Here is a 15,488-nt window from a genome sequence, read left to right as displayed (position 1 = left end):
ACAGATGACATTCGAACTCTACTGGACAATGGAGACACAGTCGCCCTCATCCTCCTCGACCTCTCCTCTGCCTTCGACACAGTCTGTCACAGCACCCTTCTACAGCGCCTCAGAGACGCAGGAATCCAAGGAAAAGCACTGGAATGGATTACCTCGTTCCTCACCGGAAGAACACAGAGAGTCCGCCTCCCACCATTCAAGTCAAAGGCCTCTGAAGTCATCTGCGGCGTGCCACAAGGATCGTCACTCAGCCCCACCCTCTTCAACGTATACAGGAGCCCCCTTGCGGCCATCGCTCGCCAACACAATCTCAACATCATCTCTTACGCGGATGACACTCAACTGATCCTATCACTCACCAAAGACCCTAACACCGCCAAAACCAACTTACACGAAGGAATGAAAGAAGTAGCCGAGTGGATGAAGCACAGCCGTCTGAAACTGAACTCAGACAAAACAGAAGTCCTCATCTTAGGCACCTCCCCCTCCGCCTGGGATGACTCTTGGTGGCCTGAAGCCCTTGGAAAAGCCCCCATCCCGACGGACCGCGCACGGAACCTGGGCGTCATCCTGAACTCCTCACTCTCGATGACCAGACAAGTTAACGCCGTTTCATCATCTTGCTTCAACATTCTTCGCATGCTCAAAAAAACATTTCGCTGGATCCCCACCCGAACTAGAAAAACGGTCACCCACGCACTGGTCACGAGCCGCCTGGACTACGGAAACACACTATACGCCGGGACCACTGCAAAACTCCAGAAAAAACTCCAACGCATCCAGAACGCTTCAGCCAGGCTCATACTAGACATCCCGCGTAAAGAACACATCTCTGGTCACCTGAAAAACCTCCACTGGCTCCCCGTAAATAAGAGGATTACTTTCCGCCTCCTAACCCACGCACACAAAGCACTTTACGAACTTGGGCCCGAATGCCTCAACACACGATTATCCTTCTACACCCCCTCCCGCCAGCTGCGATCCTCCAACCAAGCCCTTGCCACTATACCTCGCATCCACAAAATCACCATGGGAGGTAGATCCTTCTCCTACCTGGCAGCTAAAACCTGGAACTCACTTCCCACTCAACTTCGCCTTACTCAGAACCACCTAGCATTCAGAAAGCAACTTAAAACTTGGATATTCGACAAGTAATTCCCCACCCTCCCTCCAGCGCCTTGAGACCCTATGGGTATGTAGCGCGCTATATAAATCTCTTGACTTGACTTGACTTGACTTGACTGAAGCATCTGTGTTATTTACTCAGCCAGCCAAAGCAAGTTAGCTGAACTGCCGTAGCACCCACCTATTAACTTTGGCTCCTTTCTACAAATCTGCACTAAAGTTTTACAAAAAAAAGTAATCTGGATTCAATTAGGCATGACAAGTTTATGGTCCACCAGTGGGCGTGAGAGAGAAACAGAGGTGCCATGAAAGTGATTTTACATTTTAAATCACACAGAATCTATGCTCTCCAATACAGAATAAAACGGTCAACAAATGACATTATTCAGTGATTTTCAATACCATTCAACACAGTGATTTTAAAAAAACAAGCATTTAAAAAAAATGGGGTAAGCTTCAAAGAAGGTGTAACGGATAGAGATATCTGGATCATTATTCAGCATATGTGGAGGAGTGTGGCTCAATGGTTAGAGCGGCAGCCCCTGATGCAGAGTTCTGGTCCGGGACCAGAGTTCAATTCCCGCCTCGGCGGGTCTTGGGCTCATAATTCCTCGGACCTGATTTCTCGCCTCGGTGCCTATTCTAATCATGAGTCCCACGCTGCAACTCTGGGCAATAGCTTGCTTAACCTCCACACCGGCCCCAACAGCGCTGTGGATGCCTGGCTTCACCCTGGGGGTGCCCAGGAGTGGGCACTTCACAGGGAAAGCCAGGAGGGGTTCCACAGCGGTATGAGTAATAGCGCCAGGAAACTGCTTGGTGACAGTGCGCTCTACAAATACCTTGACATTTACATTTACATATGGTCTCTGAACAGGTGTTAGAGGACCGCCACAAGTTAAATTGAAAGAATAAGCAAACAGTACTATAGTCCATTTTAGGTATGTGAATCCAAACTCGGTTTCACATAATCAAAGCTCTATATTGTGGTCACCATTACAGGACTCATGTACATGCCCTGCAGCAACCCCTCACTACACACAGCCAAACAAAATAGTTCTGCCACCTGCTGGTATCAGGAGCACCCCTACTTCTCATACCAAGTGTGGGGCTTGCATGTGCTTGTAAATCATGTCGACTTTTTTCATTTAATTTTCAACATTATTAGTTACTCCATTTTTTGTTGCTTTTAACTACGTGATTGCCACAGAAGATTTCTTTCAAAGTAATTACGTTTTTTTCTTTCTTTCTGTAATTGAAATGCCAAATCGGAAGTTGCAAAGTGATTCATTAATTTTTCAACTAACATAACTCGGGGTTGCAGGGCCCTCAGAAGAACAGATAGCCTTTTTTCAGTTGAGTGAAATAACCTTATGTTTTCAAATATTGTACAGCTTTCGCATGTCTGTAAAATTCTTCAGACTTTGAAAGCTGCTTTTCTGTTCTATGTATAATCTCGGGATCCTATTTTGACAGAGATGGCAGAGTGGTTTTATATAGATCACCCACACTGCCATTCCCCTCCCCCTCGGGAACATCCTTCCCGCCGGGAATCAGTGAAGTCAGAAGACAGTGAGGTCCCAACATGAAAAACACCGACCATAGTTGTAATATCGAGTTTTGCATATTCAGTCGTAATCACTGTGCATGCAACACTGAAATGGTAGCAGGCCCAGCACTATGAACAAAGCTCTTCAGAGGGGTGGCACAGGCAGTCGTGCTCCTTCAGTCACGGTGAGCTAAGAACGTGACTGCAGGCCTCGTCAGTCGGCCTGTGCCTCTAGAGAGAACCATGGCGCAGTACTGGCATGGAAGGCAGTATAGAGTTGGTAAAATTGACTCTAACAGCCCTTTCACGGATAAAGGCTGTATAGTTTGCATTTTACAGGCACCGAAAGCTCCAGCCGGAAGGCGGAATCAATTAGGAAATGGACAGCTGCACACCAATGGGAATACGAAAGGAATGAAAAAAGGCCAAAAGTAAAGTGAAGGCATTGTTTGGAAAGTAAATTAGCCGTACCTGTACTGCTTTCTGCGCTGCTTTCTGCACGTCTGCAGTTCTGTGAAGCCACGATTCAAGTCACGCGCCCACATTTGCTGCATTGTCTCTGGGGCTGACGGCAGATTAGTTCTCTGCGCCCTCTACTGGTGTAGAAGGACCTATGCAGCTTTGAACAGACGAATCTGTTCTGTAAACAAAATGTCACCGCAACTTTAAAGAGATTAAATATCTGCAAATGGATCAAAATGTGTAGAAATACAAGTACATTATGAAAGAGGGAGGTGTTCTGGAGTGGAATTACAGTTAAGTTTGGATTTTTAAGAGGAATATTAGGAAAGACACACCTCCCAAAAGAGTGTCATCACATGGGCCGATCAGATCGGCCTGAGCACTTTCACTTTTAACACAGGGCCGATTAGATCGGCCCGTGGCACTGCTTAGGTTAATAAAATTAAAATAATAGAATGACACTTAGTAAATGCAATAAAATAATAAATTAAAATAATTAATGTAGTCACCGTTGTCAAAGTGGTTTGAAAAAACATAACTAAAATAATTAATGTAGTCACCGTTGTCAATAACTGATATTAGCTTGAGAAACTGTTGTCAGGCGTTTATTCCATCAAGTTTGTACTTATTGTTCAAGGTTCATTTCTTGTTTTAAGTTCACTTCATGGAAAAAAATGTTTTCCCAAAAAAAAAATTGAATAATCTTGTTTATTGAGGATAACGTTTAATAATGCCAAATATAAGTAATGAATTGTAGACTTGCCGAAGGAAAATTGAGTCCGACGAGTGAAATAATCCTTTTTGTTTACTTTTGACGTCTGAACGAGTGAAATGGCATTGGTTGCTAAGGTTACTTAAGATGGCCGCTTGCGGAGCGTCAAACGTGATGATGCAGTGACTGCAGCGTTGAACGCGCTGATGTGGCAACGCGATGACGCGGTAGCTCAGAAAAGGAATGCAGGTGATCAGCGTTGGACGCGCTGAGTGGTAGCGCGATGTGAAAAGGAATGCCGGTGATCAGCGTTAGACGCGCTGAGTGGCAGCGCGATGTGCACGCGACAGCAATCAACACGGCGGCATTATTTGAATGAAGAAACGAAGTAAGATGTTAGCATGCCGGCATTTTTCAAAATGACAAAAAGTTGTAGTCCTTAAAGCGATGGAAAAGAAAGAGATCCTTCGTATTTTAAAAATGGCATTAAGATTACGATGCTGTGCGCTAATTTGACATGTTAAAAACAGTTTATATGCCAAAAACAGTTTAAAAATTGGATTTAGGCTTTCAAAACACAAAAAAAAATCCAAAATGAGCGCAAAACAAGAGTTCATTAGTTTCAAAACGATAACAATAATAAAGGTACCTTGAAACTTTTATAAATGTTCAGGCTTCCTGGGGTTGTATGAAGAAATCTTCAGTTAGTAGAAAAATCTTCAATCCAAGTCTTCTTTTCTTCTTAAAATGAATCCCATCCTCGTGGCCACTGAAATGACTTGGAGTACAGTGGTTAAGTGAGAAGAAGTAGTTTATTTAATCAACAACCCCAGGAGCATTCAAGGACCAACTTCCTCAGCATCTGTGCATCTCTGATCTGCTCCCTGGATTCCACACTCTGGAATCCAGTGAGCACAGTGACCATGAGACAATGACATCATTGCTAAGATACAACAAGTAGTATGCCTGGAAACCTGTGCCTGGCACAGCTTTCTGGGCGCCCGATTTTGTATAGGCGCACTTTCCCAGTTTGCGCCCTGGCGCACCTTAAAACAGGTGCACCGAGCACACACAGAGAAAGTGCGCCCTATTACATTGAATGCACTTCCCCCAGGGCAGACAGGAGCTCGTGCTGCCCCTGGAGCAGCGAATTCAAGTAAAATACTGAGCAGCGTTGAAGCAGCTGCTCCGTGCTTTACTGTGCCGGTGGCAACCCACCTGCACTCTTAAAGGGGATTAGAGATCCTATTGCAGGCGGTTGCAGTGAGTGACTGCACCCACCTGCAAGGGGATGTCTGACCCCCTTTTAGGTGGTGCGCTGTCAGTGCGCCTCCTGACAGCTTCTTTGCCTCTACGCACGCATCTGTAACACGGCGCGGGTGCAAAGGCAAAGGAATTTCCTCATTTGAATGGGGCATGCCCCCATTCAATCGAGGGAGCTCCCTCTTGAAAAAGCAGTGGCGCTGTATGTGTGCCAGTGATTTCAGTATTACACAAAGGTGCCGCACAAGTGACTGCGGCCCCTTCTGTAATACCAAAATGCAGTAGGTCATACTAAGCGGGCGCAAACGCACTTTCAGCCCCAGGGGCACTTTGTGTAATACGACCCCAGATGTGCGACTGTTGGGGAACTGGAAAAAGTCACATATCTACACCTGCACATATGCACACCTCTATTGGTGCATGAGTTACTACTTTTTTGGCGCGTTGTGCTCGATGCGCTCCTGTAGTTCTCTTTTCAAGATTAACTTTTTTAGCTTTGAAGTAACTCCCCTACTGTTACATCATGTTTATTTATATTTTGGGATTTACATAGTGAAGCAGCAGATGGTTTTGTAACAAGCACATATTATCTAAGTTGAAACAGGCCAGCAGCATCCACCATCTATGCCCGCCTTCCATGCAGACATGTTCGAAAACCCTCCTAGTCATTAACTACCATCACTCTGCTTTGTTTAGCAATCCCTTATAAAAACAGTAACCTACCTTAATACAGTATTCTTATGTATTTGTAGAATAGATACTGTATCTAAGTATATGGCATTGGCATCTGACACATAACTGTAGGTGTAAGCGATAGTGGGTCCTTTCACTTGTGTTATTAATGTCGCCAGGCTCAAATTGTTTGATATTTACTGAAGAAGAATGTTTTCAGATTATCATCAAGGTTCAACATCATACATCTCAATCATAAAATCCACATTTTAATATGTGATCAATCGTTTTTAATATATGTGGTATAGGTCTCCATGGATTAATTAAAAAAAATTGATAACTTTTTATTTTAATTTACTCATGGAAATATTATTTTGCCCTGCTCCAAAATGAGAAGGCTGTTTTTCCATATTTCTTGAGAGAATTCATACACCCAAACATGATGGGCAATATTGGTTTTGATGTACTAACAATGTAATGCTCCATTAGTAAATATTTCAGCTTTCTGCAATGACCTATAAGAATGCATTTTAGCCTTCCATTTATTCTTTCATTTTTCTTCTTACTCAGGGAAATATCTGGGAGCAGATTTTGAGAATACCCTTCATCCTGGAGATGATCAACACCATCCCTTTCATCATCACAGTAAGTCAGTTCCTGGTGATATCTGCAGAGAGTAAATGCCTCACTACATACCAAAATATAACGTGTATTTATGAAGCACAGGTCACCCTTAGACTTTTTGGTGCTAATATAACAGATGTTTGGATTACCCAACTCAATGGTTTAATTGGAAGGATTAAAGACTGAGTGGACTCACCATGATGCAAACCTTTGACCATGAGCTCAAGCACAGATCCCTTAAGTGGATACATTAGTCTTCTGAGCCAACAAATCCAGCATATTCTTCTCACTGTAGTGAAAAAAGTACCACCTTTTGGAGCATACTGAAAAAAAGGGTCTGGCATTGTCTATATTTAGCTAGTGCTTCAGGATTGCAACCTTGTACAAGTTTCATCATCTTTCACCATGCTTGCTTTTTGCACATCAAAGCTTATTCTGCTTCACTCCAAATGGTGCTGGTTTCATTAAGTAAAATACGGTTAGTGTTTGTAGGCTGGATGAGAGACATTAAACGAGGAGGAGTTATCTGTGGAAGAGTTAGGAGTGTTGGACGTCTGAATGCAAGTTTCAATTCATAGGTGACCCAGTGAGGGATCTTGGGCAGTTCACTGTACCTCCATATGGACTTGCTCATTAACCTAATAAGGCAATTACACTAGGGCAAGTACACTGCCAATCAGCTGCATCAAAAGACCAAAAGTACCACCTGCTAATTTAGAGCTGCTCATTGTATCAATGCCTACATTTCCACACACCAATCCAGAGATATTCTCAGCAGACACAATAAATAAAAGTATCAATAAACCTGATGTATGCATGACGGCTACTTTGCTGCGACTACTCATCTGACCCTCAGCCATTCATGCACATAATAGTGCATCTTTTTTAATCCATCTGTCTACTTTGGCAGAATGGAGTTCTCATTGACCTGTGTGAAGGGCGGACATTGTAGTGTTACAGTCACATAAGTTACAGGTGTTACTTACACCCCAGACCACCACTCCTTGAATTTCATGGCATGGTCAATTGGTTGATATCGCAACGGTAGCTGTGGTGTTTAATTGCATTCTACTCCCTTCTTATGTTTTAGGTGATCACAGCCTACACAATGGGCCTAGAATGCTTTGTATTCCAACTGTAAAATAAAACAATGATAACTAGTAAAAACAGATCAACATGTAATTTACATGTTAATGGCGAGCTAACCAAGTACAACCTGTACGTGGAGTAAAACATAAAAGACTTGAGAGTTTGAGCCTTTAGTGGTGTGAAACTGTGCATAAAGGTGTTAATCATCATGGTGGAGTAGTGTGTTGCCGGTGGCAGAGGCAGCCCCCTTCACTTAGCGCTATTAACTGCTGTTTCTGTGTTCTACACTGTGCGCGCTGTTGTAACAGCGAATGTTTTTAAAATAGCAACTTAGGCTAGTGTTTTTAAACGTTCAGTGTGGGTGATTCACTGTGCACTCTCAGTGCTGTTTAGTTAGATACTCTCCCACTCCCGCCCCGGTCCGCCGCGTCCAATCATGGACGTTTGATGCGGAGGGCGAGGAGGAGCCTTGCACATCCGGGCTCTGGGAGCAGAGGTCAGCGCTCTAGCGACGCTGAAGGAAACGAAGGTATTTAAACCAGCTGTGTTAACGCGCGCGCTGTGGAGTAGTGTGTTGCCGGTGGCAGAGGCAGCCCCCTTCACTTAGCGCTATTAACTGCTGTTTCTGTGTTCTACACTGTGCGCGCTGTTGTAACAGCGAATGTTTTTAAAATAGCAACTTAGGCTAGTGTTTTTAAACGTTCAGTGTGGGTGATTCACTGTGCACTCTCAGTGCTGTTTAGTTAGATACTCTCCCACTCCCGCCCCGGTCCGCCGCGTCCAATCATGGACGTTTGATGCGGAGGGCGAGGAGGAGCCTTGCACATCCGGGCTCTGAGAGCAGAGGTCAGCGCTCTAACGACCCCTCCCTCCATTATAAATGTGCTTAGGGCAGCGACCGCGCAGCGGACGCGTGCAGCGGGCGCGCCGGAAGCGCGCCGAAGTCGAGCCAAAGTCCAGCCCGTCTGCGCCCGTCCGCGGCCGGACGGGGCGCGGGGCCACAGACCCTGGTAGATTGACTCAAACTATCATAAGGTATGATAGACATGCACTACTTGCATTACAACCTAACACGGATGCCAATTGCAAACACACCTTGCTGGCCCAGTCACTCACAAAATGCGGGAGGTGTAACTTTGATCCCTGCGCCCAAGCCCCTGATACTAGTCCCGGGCATTTTATCCAAGCAGCTCTACTGAATTGTAGATCATTGCGCAAACATGCGATGGAAATCTACCACCTGATTGATGACCTGAATCTTAACATCCTTTTCCTAACGGAAACCTGGTTGGATGAATTTTCGGATCCGGACATTATTCAGGCTTTACCTTATGGATACTCTATATCCAGGTTAGATAGAAAGGACGGTAGAGGTGGTGGCATCGCCATTATTACTAGAGCACCTCTCGTCTGCTCCCTAGCACACATACAGGTGGATCATAGTGAGGCTGGCATCTTCACTATCAACACTGGTCCCAATCACTCGATCTCTGGTATTCTGATATATCGACCACCGGGTAGATTATATGATTTCACTTCCACCCTTATGGAGGCGGTCACCCATCTTGCACTAAGGAAATCTAAACTGTTAGTTCTGGGAGACCTTAATGCTCACTTTGATGATCATTTAGATAAAGATGCAGCTGACATTTGTATGGAACTGCAATCGGTTCAATTTGATCTTAAAAATAAAGAACCCTCACACCAACTAGGACATCTGTTAGACCCCGTCTTTGGTAACTGGCTGGGAGTGTACACTACTGACCCGATACCCATACCCTGGTCGGATCACTTTATCATCCCCATTTCAGTCCAAATTTACAAAACTGAGCTTTTTCGTCAGCAATCTTTGCGCTACACACGCAGTAAATGGAAGAATTTTACCTTAGACTCTTTCATTCACATTGTCCAAGATGAAGGTCCTCCGAAAGGAACTGACTGTGAGGCTGCCAATGAAAATCTAAATAACATTGTTACTAAGGCTCTGGACATCACTGCCCCTAGCCGTACCATGTCCAATGCTAGGAGGTCTAAGAAAACTGCTCCTTGGTTCGGACAAGAACTACAGACCTTGAAAACGGCTTGCAAGAAACTTGAGAGAGCCTGGCGCCTCAATTTCTGTGCAGACATAAAAATACTGTATAAAACAGCACAGAAAGAATACAACAAAGCTGTTCGTCTGGCAAAAGCTGAGTATTATCATATTCGTATCACGGAAGCAGGCAACTCCTCTAGGGAATTGTTCCAAATATATAAGGAGATATCCATAGTGGAGATGTCCTCCTCCACCCAAAATGACTCAGTGGAATCGTGCAATAACATTGCTCAGTATTTTGCGGGTAAAATTAGTAAAATCTATACCAGTTTTACTAAACAGGGAGCCCTGGCCGCAGATTTTACTGAAAATGTGAAAATTGTAAACACACCGGTATGTCTAAAATCTTTTGAAGTTCCCTCATATGAGATGTTGTCCAAGATGTGCAACAAGATTAAATCAGGATCGCCTCGAGACCCGGCTCCACCGAAAATTCTAGCTGAAGCTTTTTCAGTACTGGAACCTCACCTGAGGCACTTGCTACGAACTTCTTTCTCAACCTCTTGTCTCCCGGAGGAATGGAAACAGGCAATAGTGCTACCCATTAAGAAAAAGCCCAACATCAGTCTGGACGTAATGGATAATTTAAGACCTATATCCCTGCTACCGTATGTGGCCAAGTTGGCAGAGAAAATCGCCAACACCCAACTGATGGAACATCTGGAGACCCACAATGTTCTCCATAAATCCCAGTCGGGTTTTAGATCAGGTTTCTCAACGGAGACAGCTCTCCTGAGGGCCACAGAAACCCTACGTGAGGGAGCAGATGAGGGAAAGACAATGGCCCTCATCATGCTTGATCTCAGTGCCGCTTTTGACACTGTAGCACATTCCATCTTGCTACAGTGTCTAAACAAAGCGGGAGTCACCAATAAGGCACTGGGATGGTTGAAAGCTTTTCTGCTTAACAGAAGCTTTCAAGTCCAAAGGGGGAGTTTTCTCTCCGATAGGGTGAGGCTTGACCAGGGGGTGCCTCAGGGCTCTGCCCTGAGTCCCACCCTGTTTAATCTATATATGGCCCCACTGGCAGAGGTAGTGCAGTCGTTCGGCGTGGAGCTTGTCTCCTACGCCGACGACACGCAACTCCTCATATCTCTGACCCAAGCCCCTTCCAAGGAAGCCGATAATTTTAATGCCTGCATGACTAAACTGGCCACATGGATGAATGACCACTGTCTGAAACTAAATGGAACTAAGACAGAGGTCCTCATCATAGGAGGCAATGAAGCTAAATGGACGACTGAGTGGTGGCCCTGCTGCCTTGGTCCTTTGCCCTCCCCCTCTCGAGAGGCGAAGAATTTGGGTGTGTGGGTGGACAATAAATTGTCCTTTGATAGCCACATTAGAAAAACTGTGGGCAAATGCTTTGGGGTGATGAAAACTCTGTACCGCACCCTTGACCTGTTACCCATCAATTCCAGGCGTACCATGACGCAAGCACTGATAACGTCCCGTATTGATTACGGAAACGTACTACTCATGGGTACATCTGAGAAAAATATTAAAAAGCTGCAGGTGTTACAGAATTCGGCAGCTCGCCTGGTCCTAAGGCTCCCTCGTCGAGCACCATCACGCCCCTCTCTTGTAGCCCTCCACTGGCTGCCTATCAGGAGGAGGATTGATTTTAAAGCTATGCTTTGGTGCCATAAAATAATTCATCTTAGAGCACCGGCCTACATGTCGGATCTGGCTTCTGTTTACGAACCTAACAGGTCGCTCAGATCTAAAGGTATGGGCCTGCTTAGAACTTCATCCCCCAAAAAAGCGAGAATGGGAGGCAGATCTTTCCGGACTTTAGCGGCCAGGAAATGGAACCTTCTTCCTCTGGATGTCAGGATGGAGAACAATGAAATCCTGTTTAGGAAGAAGTTGAAAACGTGCCTCTTTACTGGGTGATGGGTTTCTCCTTCACACCTCCTCACACTCTCTCCACAGCGCGGGGACACGCCGGGAGGCGTCACCAGGCGCTCTACAAGCTCCTTTAAATTAAATTAAATTAAATCAGTAAGTCTAACTTGTATTTGATCCTGAAGGCAATATGTATCCAATGCTGATTGCAAAGCGTTTGGGTCATATGCTTCATGAACGTACAAAGGTACAACAATGTATTTTATGCAAGGTAATTAAAATCATTTTATGTACGCGATTCGTGATGGAGATTGATCAACAGCACGCTATTTAAATCTGCGCCAACTACATTACATACTTTGCAGTGGAAGCTGAGGAAATGTAACTTATTTGGAATGCAATACTGACTCAATATTACACCAAGTGAGCAGGCCATTGTGGGAGGATGGGGAGGTATATGCCAACTCTGAGAATAATAGATTTACATAAATTGGGCTACAATTTAGCATTTTAGAATGTAATAATATTGATAGTAATGGTATAAATGTATTGACAAAAAAGTGTGATTTTCAAGATTTCCCAAAGTGGAACTGATGGATGCAGACCCGATACGGTAATCAGATTAGCCCTGCTGAAAAAGTAACTTTCTCATTATCTAGTGCATAGAGTCCCATTTTTGGTGGAGAAGGCCACAAGGAGCGGGGAGAGGGTTTTGCTATTTTCGTTGAGGCCTTGGGTGGCTGTCTGGTGTGGAACATGGATTCAGGTCTGCATAATGTGGCATTCATAATCCTGAACATGAGGATGTTGATAGAATGTACAAACTATCAGAGCAGTTAATTTGATGAGTCACTTTGTGGGGCAGAATGAAAAGAAGACTATGAGGTATTGCCTCATTTGGAATACTTTGCCCCTCAATGAATTAAAGAAATATTGTGGTCCTCGAACTAGTCGGCTGAGAAGAAGTTCAATTTCGTGAATGAAATGCTTTGACTAGGGCTGTATTATTTCAAACATGGACAGAGATGAAATAAAAGTCTTTTGAACATGAAATAAACAAGAGACAAGAATTTTTGATAATTTGATTGGAATTTTTATTAATTTATTCAGTACACTGCTATATTTATAAATGTACACCTATCTACATTGCAGAGTTATTCAAACCTGGCTGATACCATTTAGGGTGTGCACCAAATGTATTTTTAGGTACAATATAGCAGCTGTTTTTCCTTGCTTCCCTTTGTAATTGTTAGAGAGAATTGTAGATAGTCGTCCTTGTAACATGTAGAACAGGCCTGGTGCTGCAGAGGTGGTCACTTACATGAAGCTCTGGTCTGGAGTTCCAGATGGTCGTTGCTGGAGCTTCACATTGGGGGTCACTGCGAGCTGCCATTGCTGTGGCGCGATGGTCAGATCTTTGCCGGTTGTCACTGGTGGGTATTGTAGCATGAAGAGTTAGGTTTACCTGAGCTTTGCATTGGCAGTTGTCACAGGAGGCAGAGTCTTAGTGCAATCAGACATGTTTGTGTTTGCCAAGTGCCAAAAACATCAGGATTTCTCCTTTTCTTGCAAAGGAGTGCACTCTGATGACAGCCAAGGATCCAGGACCTGGGGAGATACCTCTTGGGGGATCAGCAGAGAACAGTTGCAGGTCCAGAAAGGACGAGTTGTAGCAGGTCAGCTGGGCAGTTGCACGGAGTTCCCAGGAGAATAGTGTGTCCTTGTAGCTTAGAACAGGAGGTAAGCTAACTGACCCTTGAAGTCACTCAAGTTAGCCTGGGATGAAGGGAGAAAGTTCAGTTTTCTCTCTCAGAGAGTAGGGCAGGCCTCATGCAGCTAGGTAGTGCTCTGGGAAATAAGGCAAAAATCAGACAGCAGGGCAGTCCTCGTTGAACAAGCAATGTCCACAGGTCCTGGAGTGTAATGAAGAGGTGGTTCAGGAGGCCCAATATTTATACCTGGTGCAAGCCTTTGAAGTGGCAGTGGCATCCTGACTACCACCGCATCTGGTTCTGGAAAGTTCTTTATTTCCCCTGTCAATGCTCCCAGAAGTCTGAGATGACAAAAGGCTGGTGTCAGGTTCCTTTGTGTGTGTGCTGGAGGCAGCCCTTTGAAATGGGAAACATCCTTTACACCGCGGATGTTTCAACGCAGTGCTGTTACAACGCATCCTTTACAACGCAAGTCGTAACCACGACTTGCGCTGGAGGGCGCTACAGGATTAAGAATAGTATATTTACTATTCCAACACCTTCCCTAGTGTCCACGGGGACTGGTGTTAGAATAGTAAATTATACTATTCTCGATCCGCGCCCCCAACGCAAGTCATTGTCACGACTTGCGTTGTAAAAGACGCGTTGTAACAGCACGCGTTGTGACGGTACGCGTCGTAACGTCATACATCCCATTGAAATGTAAGTAATACAGGAAACAGCTTCATCTCCCGCTGTTCTAGTAGGATGTCCCATCCTGTCAACACATAGTCACCCTTTGTCTCACTGTCTGGAAGAAATATACAAAGCCCAACAGCAGAGCCATTCACAGTCATGTGACCAAAGGAGACAGGCAGAATGCACCAAATGGTTAGGGCTGGAACATGCCAACCTTCTAACAGTAGTACAACAAAGCATTGACCAGATAGGTTATTACTGGATTCTCATATATGAGCCTGGACAAGCAATTCATCTCATTTATTTCACATCACTTGTGTCTTATTTAATGCACATATAGAAAAAAGCATTCATTAATGTCATAAGATGGATAGCACATCATTCCATATACCATACCTATGAAAACATTACAAAATTTGAACATTACAACAAAACCACATAAATGATAAACATAAAAAGAAAAAGAAACATAAACGCCAATTATAAGTGTCCTACAAATGTTCTTAAAACAGCCAGTCCGTATACAATATATAGAACACAAGCAGACAATAAGTAGTTCCAGAAGTCCTGCCTGTGTATAAGGCAAAGAGCTATACAATTATCATGAGGGTTGTCTGCCCACAGGGAAATAAATTTATGTTAACCAATTCCCATATAGCACCCACAAAGGTCATTAGTCTTTGCCCAGATGTCAACGCGTTTCAAGTTGGGGCAAGCGTGCTCAAGTTTTTTTTCACTGTGTTATTTACTGAAGAAACGGGAATAGAGACAAGCCACACGTGCTGCTCTATAACGCGCGTCTCCTCTCTTGCCCACAGGTGCAATATTACTTACAACGGGGCACTCATACTAAAAAAATTAAAGCGGAAACAAGCTCCACGCGATGTTCTGTAACGCACGTCTTCCTTAATGGCCCACAGATACAATGTTACATTTAACGGACCTTCAAAAGTGACATTTTGAGAATTTTGACTTAAAATCAGACTTTAACAATAAATATGATTTTAAATTGCAATTCATTTGAGTCCAAACCTGATACCCTTACCTGTTTCCAATCAAAAGTTAACACTTATTAACTATAATAATGTCACCCAATGTAATCCAATTTGAGTGTTAGGCCTTTCAGTAGTGAAAAATGAATGTAAGTGTTTTTCAGTAGCAGGACATGTAACGTTTAAATATACATGTCCTACTTTTTAAATACACTGCACCCTGCCCAATGGGCTTTTTAGAGTATACCTTAGAGGTTATGTAGATCTATTGAAAAGGAAGGATTAGGCTTGAAAAAGGTATATTTTGCCTGCTTGAATTTGCACTACAGGCGGAAATGGCACGCCTTATACATGTTTTAAAGTGCTACTTTATTTTGTTGTGCAATGCGTGCTGCAGGCTCACTAGTAGCATTTAATTTACAGGTCCTGGGTACATTTAGTATCACTTTACTAAGGACAAATAAACTAAATATGCCAGTGGGGATAAGTCTTTTTTACCATGATCAAGGGTCAGAGCTCAATCCCTTTAGCACTGGTTAGCCATGATAAAGTGCACAGAATCCTAATGCCAACAAAAACAAAATTCAGAAAACAGGAGGGGTGAAGGTGAAAGATTTTGGGGTAACCCGGCAGAGAGGGCCAAGTCCAACAACCACAAACAAGCACA

General features: G+C 44.1%; 1 protein-coding gene across 1 annotated transcript in view; it reads left to right on the top strand.

The window, feature by feature from the left end:
* LOC147747702 (potassium channel subfamily T member 2) overlaps positions 1 to 15,488 on the top strand; it is a 1,549,272-nt gene that overhangs the window by 418,262 nt on the left and 1,115,522 nt on the right. The window contains exon 7 of the mRNA XM_086926024.1: positions 6,354 to 6,428. Within this exon, the coding sequence (XP_086782150.1) occupies positions 6,354 to 6,428 (75 nt within the window). The remainder of the gene's footprint in view (positions 1 to 6,353; positions 6,429 to 15,488) is intronic.

This window comes from Lissotriton vulgaris, chromosome 1_1 (genome assembly GCF_964263255.1).
Source record: "Lissotriton vulgaris chromosome 1_1, aLisVul1.2, whole genome shotgun sequence".
Taxonomy (NCBI): Eukaryota; Metazoa; Chordata; class Amphibia; order Caudata; family Salamandridae; genus Lissotriton; species Lissotriton vulgaris.
Note: the sequence above shows the minus strand (reverse complement) of the source record. Positions and strands in the feature narration are given on the sequence as shown.